This window comes from Xiphophorus maculatus, chromosome 15 (genome assembly GCF_002775205.1).
Source record: "Xiphophorus maculatus strain JP 163 A chromosome 15, X_maculatus-5.0-male, whole genome shotgun sequence".
Lineage (NCBI taxonomy): Eukaryota > Metazoa > Chordata > Actinopteri > Cyprinodontiformes > Poeciliidae > Xiphophorus > Xiphophorus maculatus.
Window position 1 is genome coordinate 1222996 of NC_036457.1, and position 26030 is coordinate 1249025.

Sequence of the window (26030 nt, forward strand, 5' to 3'; positions counted from 1 at the left end):
TTCAGTGTTTCAGTCGTTCACCAAACATTGAGAAAGTGGTCGTACAAGATCCAGCTTCCATGTTTGACGAGGAAGACGCTTCTTATCGCCTCGGATCAGAAACGCCAAACATGAGAACGATCACATCAAACGCCTGCAGACGTGTCGCATCTGAACCACAAACCTGAACTTGATGATGGAACAAAGTGATGCGTGGGATAAAAATGATTCACGGCTTTTTGTTGGAAAATAAAAATACAAAAAAGGTTTTTTATGCATTTGATTGCAGCAAATACTAAATACTTTGAAGAGCTAAATTTTATTGCAGATGTTGGTGAAGTAGAACATCTCCCTACACTGCAAAAACACAAAATCTTACCAAGAATTTAATACAAATGTCCTACAGGTAGTTAACTTGAAATGAGACAAAACTAATTTACAGCCAACTTTTCAGCAAGATGCAGTAGTTTAAAGTCAATAATCCCTTTATATTAATGAAAAAGTACTTTTTTCATTGCTAGATTATTTCACCTATAAAAGAATATTTTTTCCTGTTTTATGAGTTAATCTGAATCTAGTCATTTTTAATCAATATTAACTTAAAACAAACTTGCTGAAAAGTTACTTATGAGTTAATTTTGTCTTATTTCAAAGTCACTAAGATATTTACACTAAAAAACTAGACAATGAATCTTGGTAAGATTTTGTTTTGTAGCCACCGCACGCTCGTAGATTATTAGCATCCAAAGCTAGATTACTGCACGCTGCACAGGAGCCGCTGGAGAACTGGTTTTAGGGATTTTAGGGATCATTCATACCGGCCTGTTCAGTCCCCTTTAACTGAACTCTAGTCCGGTTTGTTTGGAGAAGTGTGAATGCACAATCGAACTCTGACCCACCTGAAAACCTCAGTCTCGGTTCGGTTGAAGTGAACTCTGATGCGGTTAGGATGGAGTGTGAATGAAGCGGACTGGACTCCACTCCAAAAGCAGGAAGCTAACTACAGTGCTTTGTGGGTTAGCGCAGGTGTTATTCCAGCTGCCATGGCGACGGGTCTGCTTGTAGAGTAAGGCCCATACAGAGAACGAGGAAGAGCAGAAAATAAACGGTTTAAAGTTGTTCTTCACCTTTAAACCTTCAATAAATGACAGAAACTGAACTATTTTTTTTTCAGAATATGGCGACATTCATAACAGTCATCACACAGGATGAAATATTTTATGAAGTGTAGGAGCCCTGGTCTGTTAAAGTTGAACAAACTAATGCACTAAAATCGACTAATTTACAAAGTAAGAAGTTACTGACATCGGACCAGTTTTTTCAGTAACGAGTAATCTAACGCTTTGCCTTTTCAATTCAAGTAATCAGATTAAAGTTACTTATCCAAATCACTGTATATTACTATTTTCTTTTGTAATTAAATTTTATTTCCACTGTGCATCTTAGGGAGTGACCGCCATTTCAGAAATAAAACAGAGGAAAGAAGGAGATGTACATTTTGTTGCTGAAAAATCTGGAATTATTTTTATTTACCAAGTCCAATTATTCTAAGCAGCTTTGGGCTTGTTTGTTTGTTTTTTTGTTTTTTTTTCTAAAGCCGCTTGCAGAATTAATGAATCACAGTTTGCGCTTTTTGGGACTTGTTTTTAAACGTGAAGTTACTTATTTGGGTTTGGAAATGAGCAGAGACATAATCGGCCCCAGAATTTGTCTGACATCCAGGTAGTTTTAGTCGGACTCTCCCTGTCCATCATTTCCTTGATGATCCGTCCCGCTGTGTCTTTGTTAACGGCAAGTTAATATAAACATATTTATATTTGCTGTGAATGACGTCAAGCTTCGCGTTGCACTACAGTTTTCACTTCTTTTTTATTTTTGTTAATTAAAAGCCTCATAAATTAAATCTTTTGCGATTAATAGATGTATATGTTCTAAGTCATAAACCTTTGAGTTATCACAAAAATACAACATTAGTACATTCAGGATCATACAGCACTGATGTACTTAAATTTCCAGAAATTAATGTTTGGTAGCAGCTGAAATTCTTAAGTCAGCACAAAAAAGTCAAAAATCAACTTTAAAAAAAACATAATTTAAGATGCTTGTTGTTCTGTATTCATGCTGTTGCACTCAGAAAGCGAATCTGTTGCAACAGACTCTCAGGTCCAGTCATTCTCAGTCATCGTTGCACCGTTTCTTCTTCCACTCACGTAACTCTTCACTTGCACAAGTGTGGAAATGTTTGAATTTCATTCTTTTATTAAACTGTAAACACTAATATGTAACTGAGCAAATATTGGCCTTTTCATAAAACCCATCCATTAACTCCCAATAAAAAAATCAAAGTCCAGTTGCAGGTAATAAATGACAAAAATCTGATATATTCTTTGAGCTCAAGCACTAGGAGAAAACACTGAAAAACAAAACTATAGAAACCTTATTTCTTTCAAATTTAACATAAAAATCCCTCTACTGCTCAACATGAACCAAACTCCATCAGATACTAAATACAAGACAAAAACACATAAAAACATCACTGATCATTCTTCTCTATCTGGTTACAATCCCACCTTAAATTGTCCTGAGATTAATTGTTTCTGCAGTTTGGCACCGAGCTGCAAACTACAGTAAAAATTAACTTTTTAATTAAGAACATGTTTTTATATTAATACGTGGTTTCTTGTTTTGTGGGTGTATGATAGCATCATCCTGACTCTATGCTTTCACTAGAAAACTAAAATCATCCTCATTTCAAAGTTGCTCAAATGTTTACCAGATGACAGAGCAGGTGGATGTGACACAACAAGATTTTAAAGGAATATTCAAAATATATATATTTTTTAGACTTTTTTTTTTAACATCTTTCTTTCTGGAAAAATGTAAACAGCTAACAGATATTTTTTCTTTTTTAGAAAAAAAAGTCTTTATCTCGGTGTAAATGTCAGTAAATTTGGTCCAAATAAAAATATCAACTTAGTAAACAAACTAATCCTTATTATTTATTATTTGAGACATTTAATGGCCAATAGTTATGTGTTAAAATTCTGCAGAATCCCTCTTTGGGTTATCACGTCATGATAAAAATAAATAATTTAGGATTTCATGCCATGTAGGTCATTAATTTTTCACTTTATTTAAATATTTTCTGTATGTATTGATGCTCCAGAATCATCCATGGCTTTTAGGTCAGTTCTGGTTTGGATTGTGACGTTAATTTAATCACCAAATTGTAAAATTTATGTAGCTGAAATGTCCAGTTCTAAAAATAAAATCTAGCTGCTTTTTAAAGTTTTACACTTTTTGAAGAGTGAAAACAAGAAAAAGAATAATCCTTCATTCTTTTTCCCCTTAAAGACTTTTCTGTGATATTTATTCTTTACAGTTTTATTCTGAAAGATTTTGGGCTGCAGTGGATTTTATTTAGGGGTATTGAAGTAAAATGTGATAAATGCAAATTGATCTATATAAACTTGCTATTAAACTCTGAGGTTGTAAAACTTTGCATGTTTTCTATTAATGAGACAAATTTAGCTAAAATCTATATTGTTTTGTGCCGTATCAATTTTCTTGTCATAACTGCTGAAAATCAAATATATAGAATCAGTTTTTGTTAGAAAACAATTTAAAAAGTACAAAAACAGGTTTGATTTAGTCTTTGTGAATAAGTGGTGAATTCTGCTGCTTTCCCTTCAGTCAAGCTTTGTTTATTTAATCAGTTTATTTCTTTACGAGTTGGTCTGTGTTTCTAGTCGTTGTTTATTCAAAGTTTGTCTTCATGTGAGGAAGGACAGACACAAAAGAACGAGTTCAACCACAAAACCGAAGTTTCTTCTCGCACCTTGTTCTTCCGACTTCCCTAAAAGTTTGAGTTCAGCCCGGAGGCTCAGCCACGTCTTGGCTGAAGACGTTCATCACTTGAAATAAAGTTAAAACAGTTTAACAAGCATTGTATTCAACACTCTGCCTTATCACTACTTATCAAGTATTTCTAGTTTCTGGTGCAAATATCTTAATACACTTTAAATAAAACAAAACTAATGTACAAATTTAGGAGCTTGACTTACGTCAACAATTCCTTCATATTGTTGAAAAAGTTCTAGTTCAATTGTCGGATTATAACAAATTATTTTCCATATGTTATTAGTGAAAGAATCTGCCAGTGGCACTGCAGTTGAGTTGCTAGGCGACAGGCTGGGCTTGGGTGGCGTTGATAGGTAACGGTGCCAGTGGAAGTAAAACCTTTTCATTAATATTAAGGAATTGTTGACTTAAAACAAGCTCTAATATTCTTGCTGAAAGTTTATTTATTTATTTTTTTACCCCTCCAGGGGGTATTTTGTGGCTCTAGTGCCCCTTATATGACAGCAGGCTGACAGGAAACGGGGAAGACATGCGGCAAATATCGTCAGATCCGGAAGTCGAACCCGCGACGGCCGCGTCAAGGACTCAAGGCCTCCAAATACGGGTCGCGCTAACCGCTACGCCACCACGGCACGCCCTAATACATCATTTTTAGGGATGATTACATCATTTTTCACAGATGATTAGCTGTCTAGCCCCCTGAAAGTTTACTTTTAATCATTTTAAATGTATGAATACATTTGCAGTAAAATCTAGATGAAAAAAATACTTGGTGTGTTTTTGCAGTGAAGACCTTCTTAGCATTCACCCATGTGTCCAACACTTGGCGTGTAATCTTATCTGAATTTCAGATATTGCCAGTTGAACATTAGTCGTGTATTCTTATTTCTTTTCATAAAATTTTGAAACTGTGCATCAAGAGTTTGAGAAAATTATTTTATTTGCATTTCACTTTTGACAAAACTCTCTGCAGGTTTACATACAATGCGGTAGGAGTTGCCTGTAAAGCTTCGTTGGCTTATTTTCCACTTTGCCAAAAAAAATGTCATAAAACAAAAGCAAAGTATTCAGAAATGACACAAAATAACAAAGAAGGTTGATACTGGAAAAATGTTTAACAGTAAGAACTGCTTTCATATCTAGAGTATCCTGTTGTATCTAATCAAAGCGACGGCGTGCGGATTGGTAGGAACGTTTGTCCAACTGCTGCTTGTCCAGATCTTCTTGGTCCAGTTGATCCTGGTCCAGATCTTCTTGGTCCAGTTGATCCTGGTCCAGATCTTCTTGGTCCAGTTGATCCTGGTCCAGATCTTCTTGGTCCAGTTGATCCTGGTCCAGTTGATCTTGTTTCAGTTGATCCTGGTCCAGTTGATCTTGTTTCAGTTGATTCTGGTCCAGTTGTTGCCGGTTTAGTTGATTCTGGTCCAGTTGCTGTTGGTCTGCTTGTTCTTCTGCACCTCTTCTTCTCTTATGAATCGCGCTGGTAGGAGAAAAATCAAGTTCAGTTCAATGTAACAAAATAGCTGACAACAAAACATTTGACTTATTTAAAAGAACCAATGCTAAACGTTTTTATTTTATTTAAATGAACCAAATTTTTAAAAGTAAACTAATAATGCTAGATCATTTCATCCACTCTGACTTATTATATCAACTTATTTTTACCGGTGAATGTGATGAGCTGCCTCACTGATTCCTTTTACGATCCATCCAATGAAGCACTCTCCTGGCTGAGCCATCAGGACAACCATGGACAGCACGAGAAAAAGCATTGTGCACTTCATCCTGCAAAAAATTAAAAACCATTCATTGGCTATGAAACATATCTTATTAAAATTAGCCTGAGAATGAAGCTGAGAGTATTTGGTTCCTACCTTTCCACTGACTGATCAGATGCTGTTTGCTGTGTGAGAAGATGATGCAGCTGATGATGCAGATGGTGCAGCCTTCCTGGTAGAAAGCTGCACCCTCCTATATATGCACATAAATGAGGAAATTAAAATATTGCGAAACACTGTGTGATTTTGCACAAAGTGTAACCATGAGATCTGTCATTTGGGCCTCAAAATTTTTTTATTGAAGATCATCTTAATCTTTCTTAGTCGTTATTTTACAGTGGCTTTTGGTAAGCCACAGAAATCAGTTACAGTGACTTGTGGAGTACCCCAGGGATGCATTCTTGGTCCTTTCTTTATTCATTCATGTCACCCAAACTGTACCGCTTCTAACTACCTGAATGTTATTCAAGCTTGAAGTCCTGGATGGGATAAAAGTTCCTGCTGCTACATACAAGTAAAACTTTGGGACTTTTCTGGTTCTAGTGCGTTAGCCACTCGAATAAGTAGCCATCACACCTCACCGGGTATGGAAGTGGGATAAAACAGTGAAAAATTAAACTCTAAACAACAAACAGTTTCAACCTAGCTTTAGCGTGAGCTTTTTAAAAAAAAATATTTATTTATTTTTACACATTTCTTGAAAAGAAGCCAGAAACAAACATTAAATTACAAGTCCATTGAAGAGGAATAGGGCCACTGAAAAAATAATAATTTTGACTTTTCTCAAAATTAGTTTTTTTTTTCAGAATTTTGACTTTTGAGAAGATTAACATCTGATTTCTGAGAAAAACACCAGAATTATGTGATTAAACTCAGAATTTTGACTTTCATTCAAAATTTTCAAATTAGTCAGAATTGTAAGAAAGTCAAAACTTTGATATTAAAGTCAGAATTACGAGATTGAAGTTTTCCATATAAAACATTATCTTCACACTTTTTCACAGGGCTTTGTTTTGACCATTCCTTTAGTCTGCTTCAATTTTGTACTTGTAAATTCAAAATATCTAAAATGAATTTTGCAGCCAGTGCAGATGCATCGGGACTTTTGGTGTGAACAGAAGTTCCTCTCGTGAAGCGACTCGGCTTTAAATTTCCTGGGTTTTACCGGTATGTGTACATTATTTCACAGCTGTGAAGAAAATGATCAAATGAACTCAGTAACTAAGATTAGAAATGAGCGTGTTTTTTAATCTCCGGTTCGGCTCTCCTGTCTGACTCTGGAGCCACAGAGACTGCGAATGTCAGTCAGACTTATTTTAACACAGGAAGGACAAGTTTTGCATCTCATCTCATGAAATAACTATCTATGCCAAGTTGGTTCGAATTAAATTATTCTAAGAGTCGCTGCATCTCCTGTGCACTGCAAAAACACAAAATCTTAATAAATGATTTTTATATCTTCAAGTTTACTAACTTGCTAGTAACTTTTCAGACAGATATCAGAGCCTGTTTTAAGTCAGTAATTTCTTAATATTGATTTTTAAAAAGTATTATTTCCACTGGAAGATTATTTTTATAATAATATGGGAAGAATGCTGACCTTTTTTATATCAATATTGAATAATTATTGACTCAAAACAAGCTTCTATTTTTGCTGAAAAGTTTATTGTAAGTTAGTTCTGTCTTATTTTAAGTGTACTGAGATATTTGCAGAAAAACGTTTGGTGTTTTTGCAGAAGTCCAGTCTGCTCTGTCTCTTTCTCTGTTGAGTCTCCAGTCTGATGTCCAGATGAAACCTAAAGTATTTTCATTTCTCAACCACCTTCACTTCTTCTCCCAAGATGGAAATAATATTTTGAAATAATCATTTTTCTTTCTACATCCACTGTTTGTTCTTGTTCAAGATGAGGCGATTGTTTCCACACCAAGCGGTCCACCATTTCTCTGGACTCGACTTCTTAACCATCGCTGATGGTAAAGAAGTTTTACCAAATGTCCTTGTGCTTGAATCAGTAAGTGTGGACCTGGCAGCTCTTACAGCTTGTGATTACAAATTTACACCAATAAAAAAACACATTTCTGAACTCGTTTATTTTCTTTACATCAGATACAAATTGATATTCTTGTGCAATTTCTATCCTTTTGTTGGTTAAAGGACATTTTAACAAGCAGACAAACTGCATATTTGTAGAAAAAGTTTGTCTAGGTTAATAACGTGTGGGGAAAAACTGATTTGAAAGCAGCCTCAGGTTTGGCCTAATTAAATCGACGCTGAGCAAACTTGTCTTTCAGGGAGCGTTTGTCCAGCTGCTCTTTTTGCAGCTGGTCCAACTGCTGCTGATCCAGCTTCTGGTCCATCTGCATCTGGTCCAGTTGATGCTGGTCCGCTAGTTGTTTTGTCTCTTTCCCATGAATTAGGCTGACAGGAAAGAAACAAAGAAACAGAGCAGTTATGTAACTGATAACTCATGTTTTTGTATTAATGATGTTGAGACGTGATGAGAAATCAATTTCGGAAATAATAGCAGCAGAAAAATGTGATATTTTTCTAGAAATGCCATGAATGGTGAGCAATGAGACCAAAGAATCCCTGTCCAGGCTGAGCCAACAGGACAACCCAGGACAGAACCAGAAATGCTGCACTGCACTTCATCCTGCAAGGAAAGAGACAAATATATGCATGTAAATATAGATAAAACTATTCAAATAATGGTAATCATTTATTTAAATAATTTGCTTTCATAAATTTGTACACTTAATGTGGTGAAATGTTAATTTTCCTGAAACATTCTCAGATAATTTCAGGTCAAATGTTCAGTACTTGGACCTGGAGTGAAAACGCTGCAGTGTCACAGTGGTAGTTATGGGTCGTTGCTCCTCTATATACAGATCCATCAGTGTTTATTATTATATTGTGAAACTGGTTTGCAATATTGCAAAAGCTGGATGGTGATGATTATGGCATGTGGGCCAGATGGTTGACCATCCAATCTGAGATTACACCAAAGTTTCACTTTTTTAACCTCAATCTGCAAAAATACAAAACATGACCAAGTAATTTTATCGAGCTTCTGTTGAAAATATCTCAGTGCAGGAAAAGCTAAACTCATTACTCAGACATGCATTACAGGGAAAACTCTGGAGTTTTCTTTGAACACAGGAGCAGACAATTTTAAAGTTTTTTTGTTAATTTGTTTGTTTAGGGTTAGCTTTAATGGAAATAACTAGAAAGAAATAACAGTTTTCATAATTCCACATTTCATGATATTTGTAACTGATATTTCCACTGTTAGCAAAGGTTCTTTCATTCAGTTTAAGCTCTGAGACGACAAAATGTCTCCACTGAAAACATGACATTCGTTGTGAAATGACAGTTTCCACTACTAAATTATATATTTAATGGATTATTGTCCCTTTCAGCTACAAACATCTGCCAGAAACTTGATCCAACAAAACCACTTTTTAGTTTGTGTCCTTGTGAATGACCTTGGTGAGAAGCAAGATGATGTTTTTTTAATAGTTGTTTTACAGTTTAAAGAAGATGTTTACAGGGAACGGAAAAAAGCAAGCTAGTAACAGAAAAAAATGTTTGGGACAACCCAAAGTTAAACCTGAAGTTTAACTTTAGATACACATAATATTTGCATGATATTTATTTATTTCTTACTTTTCCTGTAGGCGTTGAAAAGCTGCTCTGTAGCCGACAGTCGAGGGTTTCACCAACATTGGTAACTGATGTGCTGGTGGACTGCTGTCCTTCTATATATATATATATATATATATATATATATATATATCTGTGTGTTTAACTATGAGTTACTCATCATAATATGAAACTGTCTAAAATTTTGCAAAATGGTGTGTAAAGATCCTGATCTGACCCAAAAGTTGCATCAGACACCAAAGGGCATTCAGACAAACTGGTGAAAAGAATTTAGCAATTCGACAGTTTGTGATGTTTAGGTTTCTGTTTTTACATTCCAAGTTTCTAATCATCCAACTGCTTCAATATAAGACAAAGAAGCTGGAATATTTACAAAAACATCACCCAGAGAAAAGGGGGTTGAATGTTTTTACACACCACACTTTTCAGTTCTTTTAATAAAAGGTTTTTTGAGTCATGTATACGGGGACATGGAGAAAAAAGAGATCCTGACTTAGTTTCTCAAGATCCCGTGAAATGAAAAATCGGGGGTTTGTTTTTGGGTGGAAAGGCGCGTTTATTACACACACACACACACACGCACGCACGCACGCACGCACGCACACACACACACACACACACACACACACACACACACACACACACACACACACACCTCTGGAGTGTGTTGTAGTTTAGGAACTAGAGCAGTTCTAGTGAGGTCCAGATGCATAAAACGTGCTGAAATCGCCCTTTATTGAAGTTTTACAAATCACAAACTTTGTTTTAAATATTTTGCTGTTAGAGCAGAATCATCCAGTCTAGGTTTGAAGAGTTTGTGTTTTTCAACTAGAGTAGATTAAAGATGCTGAAGGGAGTGAAAAATTTGGTGGAATCTCCCTTTAGTCATTTCCCAAATCAGAAGCTACAATCGGAAACCAACTTCAGCTTTGTGTCTCTTTGCATGATGTCCTCATAGACCGTTGGAAACGATGACAATTGTCCTCCATGTCTCTCGTTTAGACTTTACAGAAACTGTATAAAAGCCTTTTCACCCAAAAAGGAACTCGAAACTAAGGCTGCGTTCACACTGCAGCCTGAAGTGACCCAAATCTGAGGTTTTTTTTTACATAATACGACCTCTGATCTTTTCATGACAGTCTGAACAGCACAAGTCGGATTCTTTTTGACCCAGGCCACTTGGATATCCGATACGTATCCAATTCAAATGTGACCTAACGTCCAGGTCTCATTCATCCAAACTGAGCGTCACTGATACTCCACAAACGTCACTGTTCTGCGTTCTGATGAGCGCAAGTGGGAAGAACAACAACAACCATGACCGACTATGATGAGGATTAAGTTGTTGATATGCTGCTCCGGTCGGACAACAACTTCAAATGTGTAAGCTGTGCTCCACCGTCAGCCTCCATGTTTACTTCCACAAACACTGAGCACTTCTTCTTTTCATGGCGGTTGGTAGGACACTGAGAACGCTGACGCTACTGCGCCCTCTACTGCGCATCCAGGACACTCTCGGGTTGTTTGCAGTTCACGCTGGAGTTCACACATACATTTGGAAATTTGAACGACCACAACAAAAAAAACATCTGATTTGGGTCACTTCAGGTTGCAGTGTGAACACAGCAGCCTTAGTCTGGATCGCTTTTTTTTTTTTTCCCATGTCCTGTTTCGGGCTTTGTAATATACCAGTTTGTGTTGGTCAAATTATATTCAATTGAAATATACAGTATTTGTTTGTGGTAAATTATGGAATACTTTTGCAAACCACAGTAAAATTATATACACAAGAAAGTGGCTTTAAAACACAGTTGCCACTATGCGTTAACTCAGGTCACACTGGGTAGCCAGTTTAAAGTCTCATTTTAATCACACTTCAGTCCCTTCTTTGAATAGGCCATTCGTTCAGACTTCCTGGTGCTTCAGATCATTTTCTGCTGCATAACCCAAAAACAGTTGAACTTAAAGTTCAACTTTAGTTTTTTGTTGTTGTTTGTCCAATGTCAACATTGTCGATATTTATTTGGCCCAGTAAAATTAAATTCACACCAAATTTTGATATTAACCTGCCATCTAAAAGTTGATAATTAAAAAAAGTCTAAGATTGTCTCTCGTATTAATGACATTAACAAATAGAAATAATACACAAAGCAAATCAGTTTATTCTGCTGCCAAGCCATTTTTTATTTATCAATTGACTATATCAAAATCAATTCAGCAAAAATCCTTCAGGAAAAGCAAAATGCATGTTTATTTTGTAAACAGGTCGGGCAATTTGACCCAAATTATATTTGGGTCGTTGCCTAATGACGCTGCAAAGCCTTGTGTTGCTGAAATGAACGTTTTTGAATTTGCAGCTGGTCTTTGTCCTGCTGGTCCATCTGCTGCTGGTCCATTTGCTGCTGGTCCATCTGCTGCTGGTCCATCTGCTGCTGGTCCAGTTCTTGCTGGTCCAGTTCCTGCTGGTCCAGTTCTTGCTGGTCCAGTTCTTGCTGGTCCAGTTTCTGCTGGTCCAGTTCTTGCTGGTCCAGTTTCTGCTGGTCCAGTTTCTGCTGGTCCACTTTTTGCTGGTCCAGTTTCTGCTGGTCAGCTTGTTCCGCTTCCTTCTTCTTTCCCCAGATAGTACTAAGAGAAAAATTCAGTAGGAAAGAGCACAGAGATGATTGTTATAAAAGTATATGTGGTATATTTGGCAAATTGAATTTTTTGTTCCCTTTTTTTTAAAGATGTTACTAAGAATTTAAAAATCTTACCAATGTCCCACAATACGTCGCACAAAATGTCTGAAAAATGCTTCTCCAGGTTCAGCCATTAGCACAACCATGGACAGCACCAGGAATACCACGGCCAACTTCATCTTGCTAGAGGAAAAACTCAGTTGACACATTTATTTTTTTAAGGGTTTAAGGTATTAAAGCTAGCACTCTTGTATACAGATGACTTGTAGAATATTTTAGGTGTAAGAGCTCTTTTGATCGATAATGCTTGTTTTCTTTCTGGTACTGTCCTGCCTGTGCTCATAAATAAAATGAACATTAAAATGACTTAAGTTTCTGTCCCACACCAAAGTTAGTGAGGAATCATTTTTCAGGGCAAAACCATTGCATCAATAATATGGTTTTTCTAAAGTTCTTCTGCTCTGAAAGTAACTGGTCGACATAGTTAAACTGTAAGATTTCCCAAAGATACACATAATATTTGCATTATATTTATTTATTCCTCACCTTTCTTGTAGGCGTTGAAAAGCTACTCTGAAGCCGACAGTCGAGGGTTTCACCAACGTTGGTAACTGATGTGCTGCTGCCCCTCTCTGCTTATATATCTGACAATGAGTCTATTATCATATTGTGAAACTATCTAAAATATTACAACAAGGTGGGGAAAGACCTGATGTGGCATGTGGGGCAGACAGTTGGTCGTTTTTATTAAAATATGCAACGAAAAGTTGCATCAGACAGAACTCCTATTTCTTAATATCAAACTGAATTCAGACAGTCTTCTTTTGCAGATATTGGAGGCATTTTAAATTTCCTTATCACACTCATCTTTCTAAACGTCAAAGTGCTTTTAAAATAAGACCTATAACGAAGATTATTTACAAGGATAATAACCGTTTAACTTATATTTTCACTTGTTTAAAGAGAAACCGTCCAGTCCTATCTGAATTTCTGCGGGAAAGTATTTTTTTGTCCTGGGAAAGTCAGACAGAAGCAAGACTTCAACGAACCGGCGCCACCGACCAGGCAAGGCGGCTGAACTAGAGATTAGATTGGTGACATAAAATTTGGGACAAAATTATTTGCTAGATAGTTGAACTCACTTCTGTGGTGAATTTTAAAAGCCTGCAATTGATCCAGCAAAATAAAGACCAAACAAATCGCACAATATAAAGTTGTGTTAATCTATTTATCGTCTAAAGAGTTGGTTAGATAGTCCACCCTGCTGAGGAAATGAAGAAAGGAAAAAAAGTGCCGAGGTATTTTAGATGTTAACAAGCGCAGCACAATAAATTCACACGCCGCTTTGCTCTTATCAATCACACAACCCAGATGATTTGCATTTGACTCTGCAGATACAAAAGGCGACAAGATGGAGCTGGAAGATGTTAAACAACAGCTAAAAACAGGAGAAGTTACTCCTGTTTTTAGCTGTAACTTTTTGCTTTTTATTGAAAGCAATAAAATCTCCTTTAAAATGTCGGGTTTACTCCGGGTTCAGCCTTATAATTAAAGTTTATTCATCGGATCGGGTCGGATCGGGCTCAGACCCAATGTCTGTGGGTCTATTCTTCAGATTTCTTAAAGTTGTTTTGGAGAGAATTATGATTTTTTTAGTCTATTCTTTTTAAAAAGTGTCATTGATTAAAAAACTGTAAAAAACTGTTTATTTAGGGATTTCTTCCACAGACACACCAATGGATAGCATATGTCTTAAAGTTTCCTACTAATGAAATACTCTAACGGAATACAAAAACAACTTTGCATGCAACTGTCGTCCTTTTCTAATGTTCACAACTATTTCATCCCTTTCCGTCCCTCAATTTTATCTCCTTTTAAACTGTAATATTATTGTGAACATTTTCAATTAAAGTTAAACAGAACATTCTTTTCAGACCAGCTCACTGAAACCAACAGATGCAATGATCCAGCCTGCAAACTACAAAAAAAAAACACATCGTCACTTCAGTCAGCAGCCATTGTATCTGATATGTTGTAGCTTCTGCATCTGAGCTCCACAAAATATGAAAACCTTACTTGTTACTCATATTATGGCAGCAATGGACTTTTCCTTCTTACGAAATATTCAAGTTATTTACTTAAAGGGAAAAAATTATGCAATATTCAGTTGCTGCATTTTTGTTAGTTGTGCAGGAGGCTCTACTAATACTTTTCAAAGATGTATGGTTGTATAATTGTGCATATGTTTGCAGCCATTTTTATGTGCAAATGTAAACGTTGAGTTGTGTGTGTGGCCAGCAGACATTTGTTTGGATTTAAAGTGACAGGAGCCCTAAAGCAGCTCAACATAGGAAGAACTGATCAAATAATCTGATTATCGGAGAATGATTTTATGCACAAAAAACCCCTACTGAACATGTTTTGTATATAAAATAGACATGTCTTAAAGTGATCAAGGAAACATAATAGATCACCTGTTAATAAAAATGTATTTACTACCAACACCTGGAGGAGATGGTGCATATTGTAGAACTATAGTCATTGTAATAATATCAAAAGCTGTTGAAATATTGCTACTGCTGCATGATGTGGACAATAAGTTAAACGGTTATAATTGTCTCCAAATATAAAATTATTATTTAAAATTATGTTAGTAGTGTTTACTTGATACTTGACGTGACCATGTTTTATTTTACTAGCATGAAGCTTTTACTTCTCATCAGTGGGAATTGGTCATAAAAAACATTCAAAGATTCTCTCTTGTATTAATCTGACATTAAGCAAATAATACACAAGCAAAATCAGTTTATCGTGCTGCCAAGCCATTTATTTATTAATCAATTAATTGTATCAAAATCAATTCAGCAAAAATCCTTCAGGAAAAGCAAAATGCATGTTTATTTTGTAAACAGGTCGGGCAATTTGACCCAAATTATATTTGGGTCGTTGCCTAATGACGCTGCAAAGCCTTGTGTTGCTGAAATGAACGTTTTTGCATTTGCAGCTGGTCTTCGTCCTGCTGGTCCATCTGCTGGTCGGCTTGTTCCACTGCCTGCTTCTTTCCCCAGATACCAATAAGAGAAAAGTTCAGTAGGAAAGAGCAGAGAGATGATTGTTAAAAAAGTATATGTGGTATTATTTAGCAATTTGACTTTTAGTTCCCTTAAGATTTTTAAGATCTTACCAAGAACTTAAAAATCTTACTTGGCGCATCGTCTCAAAATACGTCCAAAAAAAATCCTTCTCCAGGTTCAGCCATAAGCACAATCATAGGCAGCACCAGGATACCACGGCCAACTTCATCTCGCTAAAGGACAAAACTCAGTTGACACATTTAAAAAATTTTTAAGAATATAAAAGCTAGCACTCTTGTATACAGAACACACATGCTATCTCCAATAGACAGCATGTGAACATATTTTTTACTGGATAAGTGAATACAAACTAAGATTTCCCAAAGATAAACATAATATTTGCATTATATTTATTGATTTCTCACCTTTCTTGTGGGCGTTGAAAAGCTGCTCTGAAGCTGACAGTCGAGGGTTTCATCAGACAGACAGACAGACAGACAGACAGACAGACAGACAGACAGACAGACAGACAGACAGACAGACAGACAGAGACAGACAGACAGAACTCCTATTTCTTAATATCGAACTGAATTCAGGTGGTCTTTATAATGGAGTTGTTCTGTTTTGATGTTTAATGTTCTATTTTTTATTTCTTGTCACATTATTGTTACTGAACATAAATCTAGTTTTAATATAAGATCAAGAAATGAGTATTTACAATAATTAGTTTTCAACTGATAATTTCACTTTTTAAAGGAGAAAAGTTGCCCAATCTAACCTAATCTTCACCCTTGGCAACAAGAATTATCAACCATTTGTGATAACAAGAAATAATTTTTAAATGATCACATTGGTGTTTTTTTTGTCTACTCTGGATTTTTTTTATTCCAGCCTCACTGGAACCTAGAAAGTCATCTCATCTTTAAAACTTGTAAAAATGTTGCTATGTGTTTGTGCTGCTAAACATTTAAAGATGTTAATGAGATTCAAGAGTTTATAAAGGTTTTACCATCAAGCTGTTTTTTGGGAATAAGTTCATGTTTTTATGGTCTCTGGAAAATGAGCCGTTTCAAAAACCTCCAAAATGTAACGTCACAAATCAGCGGGCACGACCTCTCACCTAGTAACTCCAGCGAAGGCCAGCCCGTCACCTAGCAACCATAGCAGAATTCTGCCCGTTACTTAGCAACCCAAGTGGAGCTTCAGCATATTTGTACAACTATATATGGTTATATCACTCCGCATTTGTTTGGAGCCGTTTTCACCTGCGAATGTAAACGTAGAGTTGTGGGCGTGGCCAGCAGGAGCTTATTAGGATTTAAAGTGACAGTATACCCTAAAACATCTCATTCTGAAAGAGGCTCAATATAATCAGAAATGAGCAGACTATAATCTCATTATCTAAAAATGATTTTGTGCAAAAAATGTAATGAGCATGTTTTATATAAGCAAACGACCAATACTAATATCTTCATGGAAGAACAATAGGTCACGTTTAACCCGATTCGGGCTACCAGATCGCCGGCGATCTGAGATGCATACATATTTTTCAAATGCCGGTAGAATTCGAACCACGTAAGGTAGAGCAATTTTTTTTTTTGCATATTAAACTGTAAGAATTGCGCTTCCTTTTCCGACCCTAAACATCCCCCCCGAGTTGCTGTGCGCGTGCAGACGAGTTCACAGATTTATAGTAAAAAGGATGGGTCCACAAACATGATGTGGCATCCATCCCTCTATTTGTAGATCAGCTCGGGTCTGGCCAATCACTTCCTGTGTTGTTCTGACGTTGACAGAATGAAATACTACGAGATTTCATGAAATGTCACATGACTTCAGGTGAGATTTCATGAAAGTCATTTCCGTTTCCTGCACGTGCTATTTGGCTCTGCTCTTGCAAATGTCTGTCATGTGGACAGACATTTTCTCATGTGAATACACAAAGACTGACACACTTTCATTTAAATGTTTGTATTTTATTGTTGATGTACAATGTGCAATGTATCTTCTGCACTTCTTTTTTCTGATTGCACTGATAAAAGCATTTTTTTTATTTTCCCTCGTTTTATTGTTTTTAGAAAATTGGCTGTAACTTTGAAACGAAGCTTTGAAAAAACTCCAAATAAATTGTGTTTGGTTTAGAAGGCTTGTGTGCAACTTTTTTGTATTGGGAACTTTGGTAAATAAAGTTAGGAAACTCTTCATATTTACAAAAATATGTCAAAAAAATTATAAACGGATGGAGTTCTTGTTATTGTTTTGCAAATTTTCTATTTTTAATCAGTTATTATTGATAAATGGCATACAAACTTGGAAAGGAGGACTTATAAGGATTTTATAGATGTAAAGAACATTGGAGTGCTCCTAATAATGACTCTGCAGCATCCAAAAATGTAAAAAGATGCTCATGCGGACTTTTATAATGGTAGTCCTAGAAGGGTTAAGTAGTAACAGCAGAAAAAGGTCAATTGTTTACCCTTCCTGAAGATTAAATCCATTTCTGACACTAGAGGACAACCAAACCTACTTTAGCAATGTTAAGCTGCTGGACAAGACAATTGATTTAAAAAAAAACCAACTTAAAAGTCTAAGTGTTATTTACAACGATCTGTATGATTTACAACACAAAAAGCTGACCTATTAATATAGAGCTGTACAAACACGAGTCAAACACATAGGTTTCAATATGCTGCTGCAGAGGTTTATTGTTCAACAGGCTAAGAGCCAAACTGATCAACTTAATTTTTAGCAAAGAATACATTTTCAAGAAAGAATTCTTGAGGTTATAGACAAGACTACTTGTAGAATTAGTTCAAGCTTGAAAGCATTCTCAGGTTTGTTCACTGAGTCTAAGCAATACGATATTTTACAGCCTTAAGTTGCTGCTGCTGGTCCACTTTTTGCTGGGCCAGTTTCTGCTGGTCCACTTCTTGCTGGGCCAGTTTCTGCTGGTCCACTTCCTGCTGGTCCACTTCCTGCTGGGCCAGTTGCTGCTGGTCTGCTTGTACTTCATTGTCTCCAGGCCCATGAATGAGGCTGGTTTGATAAAATTAGATGTATCACAATAAGAAAAAGAAGTTGCAACTAGTATCTAAAACAGAAATGCACTTCATTCTTAGGAAGTCTGATATGTTTTCAAATGCATTTTAAAAATGACTTAAGTAGCATATTGAGTCCTTACTGAGCAAGGCCATTAATACCATGACCAACATCTTTGATGATGCCAGGGAGGAGGTGTAAAAAACCTTCTCCAGGTTGAGCCGCAAGGACAACCGCGGACAGCACAAAAATGATCACACTGCACTTCATTCTGCAAAAGACAAGATCACAATAAGTCAATTTGGAATTTGTTTCAAGCAAACTAATTGTACGATTGGTTCAACACTGATCATGTAAAAACTTTAAAGTGAAGTCAGTCTTATTTATTCTGCTGAACACTAGTTTGTTTGCCTAGAAAGTCCTGTTCACTTGGTTTGTGTGAATCAAACTCTGATACGGACCAAAAAAGCAAACTCTGGTCCATCTACAAACCTCTGGCTCAGTTCAGTTGAAGTGAACTCTGCTGCATTTCAAATGAATTTGTGAACGCCAAGCTGACCGGAGACCGTTCCAAAACCAGGAAGTGAACTACAGCGCCAGGTCTTTTGCCGAAGACTAAAAAGAAATCCTACAACCACTAAAATCTTACGTTACTCCATTTTTGTTTACATTTTGTGAAAAGCGAAGTTGCTCTCAGTGTCTTCTTCGGAGGTTTGTGTGTCGTTTTCTCCAGTTCATGGTGCAGTGCCCCCCCCAGGCGGGGAGGGGAATAGGTTAAATTGGTTTCGCTGTCTGTTCTGCTGTGTGCATATACAGTGTTGGAACCGCCTAATGTGTTGAGACTAGCGAGTCATTTTGCGCTTCGCCATGAGAAGATAAGTTTTCACAACTTTGGCTCGATGACCTGAGATTCCAGGTCAAACGTTCCTGATCATCACTGATTTAGAGCGCGGACCTCGACGCATCAAAAACAGCCAGCAGACTTCCAAGCCAAAATCGATCATTTCTGTGAGTTTACTGAAAAGCTCACATTGCAAAGATTTCTAAATTAATGCGACTTGTATTCTGTAATGACAAATAGTCCAGAAAATACGGTAACATTTGTAAATACCTAAGACCTACTCAAAAGCCTTTTTTAATGGTTTGAACATCAATTATATCTTTAATACGCAATAATACGCTTTGTGGAAACTGTCTTGGGACTACCGTAGAAGCATATATCTTTATTTCCACTCCTCAGGATACAAACACAATAAATGTTGTTCCTGAATTGGCCGGTCTGCAAACATCAGCCAATAGTGTAAAGTAGCACAGCAAGTATTTTGTATTCCTAAGCTGCATTTGCTCTGAAATAGTTTACGTATGCTCAACGTAAAAATATGTCAATATGTGAATATTGACCCGCGGATAGGCAATAAATCACTGTATATTTACTACATAAAACTTTAAGTTATGTCTTTTAAAGAACCACTATTTTATTTTTGAAATGAACTTTTGCAAAAGGAGGGTGGATTATTCTGTGAAATGTTATTTGTGGAAAATGATGTAACTAGAAAAGCCTAAGAAAAAGCCAAAAAAAAAAGTTCTAAAAATTGTTATTCTGTTGTGAAAATGAAATGCAACTATTAAAAAAAAACTCTGAAGAGACCAGCATATACATCTTCTTTTAAAAACAATAGTTGGTTATTTATTATTATTTTGAGTGAATATTTTTTAGTGCCACTTGTCATCAGAAAGACTAAAACATTTGGGAAAACATGTGACCGTAGAGTCTCGCATATACCTTCTGGCAAACTCTACACTGCAAAAACAGAAAATATTATCTAGTATTTTTGTCTAGTATTTAGTGCAAATATCTTAATACATTTAAACAAGAAAAACTAACAAAAGTAACTTTTTAGCAAGATGTAGGTGCTTATTTTAGTCATTAATTCTTCAATATTGATGAAAAAATATTAGTTCCACTGGCAGATTATTTCAATTACAGTATCGGAAAATTGTCTTTTTGAAAGTGAAATAATCTGCCTGTGGAACAAGTATTTTTTTATCAATATTCAATAATTATTTACCTAAAACAAGCTCCTCTATCTTGCTGAAAAGATACTTGTACATTAGTTTTGTCTTATTTAAAGTGAACTAAGATATCTAAAAGCTAAAAACGTATTTGGTAAGATTTAGAGTTTTTGCAGTGTAGTTGAGTCTTAATCTGAGTTTTGCTTGGAGTCTTCTTTTGTCTTCGTGCTTTAATGGTAACCAGTGAAGGGAATGTTTATATTATAGTAACCCAGATACACTGAGTGTATTTAAGTGATCTGCAATTAACTTATTGTGAGCACAATGACACCAATTGACTGGACCTCTGTTGAATTGAGTCAGTCACTCTAAAGGGGGTGAATATATAAGTAATATCTCATTTTAGGTTAAATATTTTGGTCAGAACGTTGTAGAAATGTGGCATGAAATGCATTAATAAAGTTGTTTGTCAAAAAGGGACAATTTTCTTGATATGGATTGGTTTGTTAAAGCTATACTGGGATAAAATATTAAATAATTTGAATATTGAATACTTTTTAAATTGACCGTCTGATTCATAGTACCTATTAATCTTTTCATGTGAAGCTGAATACTGAAAGTCTGCCAATAGTTGTCAATAACAAGATTTAAGTTAGAAATAAACAGAAATGCACCTGCAGTCTTTGCACTTGATTAATGCTGAAGTCACAAATATTCAAGTTTCCCTAAATTAGAAATTTAATTCAATTTCAGTGAAATAATCACAGGTTAGCACTGTAGAACACAGATTATAATCCCACACTTCAAGGGAAGTAAACAGAAATCTGCAGCAGCAAAATTTAATCTGGGTTGATTCACTTTACTGAAGTTATAATGTGTATTTGCTGCCACAGAAACAATAAACACTTCAATTGAAATAAATAACCAAGAAAGGATGTTGAGATGCATATGATCTAGTCAATATTTACATTTATTATTTACACATAAATATGACAAAAATGTTTAGTTCTTACCTTTAAAATGTATCAAAATCAAATGGAGGTTGTGTAGAAGGCAGGATGAAGAGATCTGAGCGGAAGAGATCATTATATATAGGCCAAAATAGTAAGAAATCATGATTGTGCAACACTTTTGCATCATTGCAAAACTAGTCACCAATAAAATAGATCATTAGTTAAACCATTAAAGGTTTATTAGCCAACAACAGCTTCTTTTCCTGTGAAACGTTTCAGCTTTCTTATTGAACTTTTTTTTTAAATCATAAGAAAACAAATGTTGGATAATATTTATGTAATTATTTCTGGAGGTTTTATAACATAATAATGAGAATAAAAATGATCATGTAAACTTTTGACCAAAACGGTTTAAATCAGGAATTAGATGCAAACTGATTTTAGCGTTTTGTCCATGAATGTTTAGACTTTAGACTTTGTTGCATTTATTTTGTGCAACATAAATTGGATAGTAGAAGTACAAATATAAGCCTCACTGTGGTTAGCAGCTTGGTTGCTCTTTTATTACTTCCTCATAATTTGGCAATAATCGCCCCCAAAAAATTTAAAACTCACTTAAGTGAGCTGGAATATTTCAAATGGAGCTCACTTTTTAAAACCTTTTTATTTAAAATATCTCATGTTTGCATGAGTTCCCTTGGTTTCCTGAGATCTCAATGAAATGTTGACATCATTTAGCAGGATTCAGTTACAAAAAACACATTTTATTTTATTTTTGCCTGTTGATTTGTATGCTAGAATATAATCAAGTTTAGACTTGATGTTAAAGAGAAAGAGCTACATGTTTTTTAAGGTTTGCTACCATTTAAAAACAAAACTTTTGTCCAGTTCACTTTCTGTACGAAGAACCCCAGAAGAAGAAAAGCCATGTCAGCACAATCTAAGAGATCATTTGTTTGTTACAATTTGACCACACTGCAAAAAATGCCGGTGTGGAGGCTTCATTTGTAGGTCAGACAGTTCATCGTCTCACTCATTGCTTCCAGACTCATTGATGAAACAGGATGTGTTGCATAGATGTGTCCCTGCAAATCAGTTTATTTTTAGGACAAAATGTTGCTTTTTTTATTGCTGATTTCATTTCAGTCATATTATGAGCAGAGTTTGCCATTTGCTCAACTGATTCTGGAAACAGATATTTGTCGTCTCAGTGACGGAGCAAAGTGATAGCTGCGTTGCTGTTAGCATCTAGATTGCTCTTTGATCACTTCCCCAAGCTGTGCTTCAGTTTTTATTAGATTACATTTCACAGCAAAACTCATCTCATTTAAGACATTTGCTGTTTTTTCCCACAACATAAACTTACCTATAGCATATGTTGCAGAGTGAAGGTTGTGCTGGTTACAATGCATTCAGTTACTTCCATATTCAGGGCTTTCCATGAATTGTCTGCATGTAATTTTAATCCAAGCAACTGACTTTAAAACAAATATTCAATTCTGAACTTGAATTTGTGTAGAAGTTATGTTACGCATTAATCAGAAATGCAGATTTTCATGGTTAATATGTTTTGTTTTCTGGCCACTAAAATGAAAATATGTCTAAAAGTGATTTTCATTCACTCAAAAGTAGGTCAGTGTTCTGTTCTGGCACTTTTGCATGATATGGATTATGTTTTGTATATTAGTAGTAAACTGTTAAAAGTGTATAAATGTGAATGGTTTAAATATATCTGGACATACTGAGGTTTTAACAAAGACTATATGCATAATCTAAAATCCTCTATTTTTCTATTTTACATCAAATCAGTCTTATTTTTAACCCTCTCATGCTTTTAAGGGATTAATAAGTAATAAAGTAAATAATTAATAATAATAATTTAAGAACTAGAAAATTCCTGAAGAAATTTAACCGGGGCCTGCCAAAGTGTGACCGTCGGTTTGGACCCAGCGTTCTGATGCTAAAAATTAGCATCAATGCTAAGCTTAGCTACAAAATTCCAAAGTAGTATGAGGAGAATCACAGGAATGTTGACTAATATGGACTTGCACCATTCAGTATAAGTAAGTGTATCAGCTAAAATTATCAAAAATGCTAATGTTAGCATGAATACTTTCAGTAGCATGTGGGGTATCATTAAAATGTTGTCTTAAATTGATTTCCTACATTCAGTGTAGGAGTGTAAACATGGCTAATATGTAAGAAAAATAGCTAAAAGCTTATTTCAGGAAAAAGGCTAATGCTAATGCACTGACCTGAGAGAGAAAGATAATACAGGCTAAAATTATTGCACCGCCTATGGTGGTGCACTAACCAGAGGAGAGTATTAAGGCTTTTATTTTGAAAGTTTAAGTAAGCTTTATTTTAAATGTCCAAACTAATCTCATGAGTAACAGTGATTGGGTTAAATCGTTTCTATAATGCTCAAAAGAGCAATTACCTGAAGTACAAATTGTCAAGGCTTTTATTTTGAAATTTTCAGTAAGCTTCATTTTAAATGGCCACACTAATCCCATGTGTAACAATGGTTGGGTAAAATCAATTATAAAATGCCCAAAACACAAGTAGTTCTAAAAGCCAGCTCAGTCCTTCTCAGCAGTAACTGAGTGTCCGCCATGTTGTAGTTCTAACCTTCAGTCATTGTAGTTCTAAAGAGCAGCTCAACTGTCATGTCAGTGAGACAGAGAGGGAGAGACATAATTCTAACTGTTTGAAGCAGTTAGTTTTTCTGAAAGGCCTGAGAGGAATATTCAGGCTTTTATTTTGAAAAAAACCCACAAGCTTCATATTAAATGGCCACCCTAACCCAGTGTCTAATGTTTGGGTTAAATTAGTTATTTACTGGCCAAAACAGCCAGTAGCTCTAAATGGCAGCTCAGCCCTCTGTTTTAACTGAATTTTAATTAGAACTACAGTGATGGGTATTTGTAGTCCTGACCAGCAGCCAATCCCCTCCTGTGTTCCGTTGCTATGGTTATCAATCCTCTGCTAACTGTCATGTGTGTGTGAGACAGAGAGGTGGAGAAAGAATTCTATCTTTGTGAGACACGCAGTCAGTTTATATAAAAAAAGCAACCTGAACAACTCCTTCCCGTTCAGGAACCGAGAGACGTATTGGAAAACCGTTTGAAGCATATGAGAGGGCTATTTGTCGTCTCCCATAGTACCGCGATTCATATTTGTAGCTCACTCACAGTAATTGCAGTGATGAGACAAAAATGGTGCATGCAGAGCTCAGAAATTTTTCAGAAATACATGGAAGTGAATCTGGGAGAGCGTCAGTTATCCTGGCGCATGATTTCACTCTGAAGCACCTTGACAGAAAACCGTAAGCCCTAGAGAAATTTCAAAAACATTTTACCGCAGCAGGCATTTGTATCAATGTCATGACCGAGTTTGATACCAATCGGGCGATATTTGTGGGCGTGACGGTGATTTCAAAATTGTTTTGGGGTCAAAAATTCTCTTCATTACACACTCTAACGGAGCGGCGGTTGGTGTCGGTTAGGCTCTGCGTTTCGGCAGTTGGAAATTTGGCTCGTTTGACGCTTTTTACGTCGCCATTGTAACTCTGATTCCCAACAAAAGTAATAGCTCTCTTCTCAGCATCGAGCTGCACGCTTTGATACCACTTTTGTGGATGGGAACGCAGCGCATTAACGGTGATGGAAGAAAAATAAATAAAGATATAAAGAGACATTCTATTGGGTGTAGAATAATAGGTGCCTGCCATGCAATGCATGGAGGCAGTACTGACTTGCGAAGCCACCATTAAGCATTAATAGTTGTGATCTTAATATTAATAATAATAAACAACAAATAATTAATAAAGTCAGAACCGTGCCAGCAAAACAATTTATTGATTTCTTTTTCCAACCAAAAATGACTAAAAACACATTTTATAAGGAAATTCATTGTAAATATATCGCCAATACAGATAAGGTCATGTTTATATTTTGTAAAATAAGAGAAATACTGTTGGATTTAAACACAGCATTGCTGTTTTAAGAAGCAATAACATTTTTATTCCATCTGCTTCTCATCCAGTTGTTGTTCATCTTCCTGTTCATCTTGGTCGTCCTGTTGGTCGTCTTGTTGGTCGTCCTGTTGGTTGTCCTGTTGGTCGTCCTGTTGGTCGTCCTGTTGGTCGTCCTGTTGATCGTCCTGTTGGTCTTCCTGTTGGTCTTCCTGTTGGTCGTCCTGTTGGTCTTCCTGCTCATCCTCCTGGTCCCTCTGCTGGTCCAGTTTCCGCTTATAAACGTCATCCTTTGAATGTTTCATGTTTCCACCGAGTATGCTGGAAGAAAATGAACAAAGTCAGCATAAACCATGAAAAGGTTCTGCTAATAACAATTAGAAACATTACTAGTTGAAATAGATCTAAAGTAATCAGATTATTTAGTTATAGTGGTTGTGAAACGGTTCTTACGCGCTTAAGCCGTGAATGATATGGTGGATAAATCCCTCTGCAGGTTGAGCCATCAGGACCACCATTGAAAACACGAGAAAGAGTCCAACACCCTTCATCCTGCCAAGAAAAACACATCACACATTTAAAAATGTTGATTTAAAGATACACAGAGCATCACTACAAATCTGCAACAAATATTATATTGAGACATTTGGCAGGAAAATAGAAGTTACACAAAAAAATTGTCATCAATTCAGTCCAATCATAAATCAATTACACACACTGAAGTTAAGCTATGCAGTCAAGTTTAGTATATTCAAATTAGGAGCGTCCATGCAGTATTATCTTTACACATTTGTGGTCACAGTTGTTTGTAGTTATGCTTTAAATTCAAGAGATACATGGTTAACATGATTATTGGCTGCTGCCCTGTACATATATTGTTAGTTTTGTAAGCTTATTCGGTAAAAAGGTGTTAAACTCTGCACTTCAAACATAGAAAAGCCTATTTTATGGTATGTAAAAAAAAAAAGTAACATTAATGAACCACTTTTAGCCAAAGCCTTCTCTAATCTTAATC

At 35.9% G+C, this 26030-nt stretch overlaps 4 protein-coding genes across 6 annotated transcripts in view; 1 reads left to right on the forward strand and 3 right to left on the reverse strand.

Annotated features, from left to right (window-relative positions):
• Positions 1–26030, forward strand: part of LOC102217354 (exostosin-1-like) — a 221295-nt gene that overhangs the window by 110400 nt on the left and 84865 nt on the right. The gene's annotated exons all lie outside the window — the stretch shown is intronic.
• Positions 4758–5785, reverse strand: LOC102235735 (moronecidin-like). Its single transcript, XM_023347773.1, has 3 exons — positions 5715–5785; positions 5506–5625; positions 4758–5320 (listed from the first exon to the last, which is right to left on the reverse strand). Exons 2-3 carry the CDS (start codon positions 5622–5624, stop codon positions 4999–5001), a joined length of 441 nt encoding a protein of 146 aa, XP_023203541.1. The 5' UTR covers position 5625; positions 5715–5785; the 3' UTR covers positions 4758–4998.
• LOC111611374 (A-kinase anchor protein 2-like) lies at positions 11442–12617 on the reverse strand. 2 transcript variants are annotated; one of them, XM_023347774.1, is made up of 3 exons: positions 12507–12617; positions 12036–12143; positions 11442–11907 (listed from the first exon to the last, which is right to left on the reverse strand). In XM_023347774.1, the coding sequence occupies exons 2-3, from the start codon at positions 12137–12139 to the stop codon at positions 11586–11588; spliced, it is 426 nt and encodes a 141-aa protein (XP_023203542.1). In that variant the 5' UTR covers positions 12140–12143; positions 12507–12617; the 3' UTR covers positions 11442–11585. The 2 variants fall into 2 exon arrangements, with proteins under 2 accessions (XP_023203542.1, XP_023203543.1); XM_023347775.1 differs by having other exon boundaries at positions 12036–12139; positions 12507–12595.
• Positions 17714–21145, reverse strand: LOC111611375 (moronecidin-like). Its single transcript, XM_023347776.1, has 3 exons — positions 21100–21145; positions 18216–18344; positions 17714–18070 (listed from the first exon to the last, which is right to left on the reverse strand). The coding sequence occupies exons 2-3, from the start codon at positions 18341–18343 to the stop codon at positions 17884–17886; spliced, it is 315 nt and encodes a 104-aa protein (XP_023203544.1). The 5' UTR covers position 18344; positions 21100–21145; the 3' UTR covers positions 17714–17883.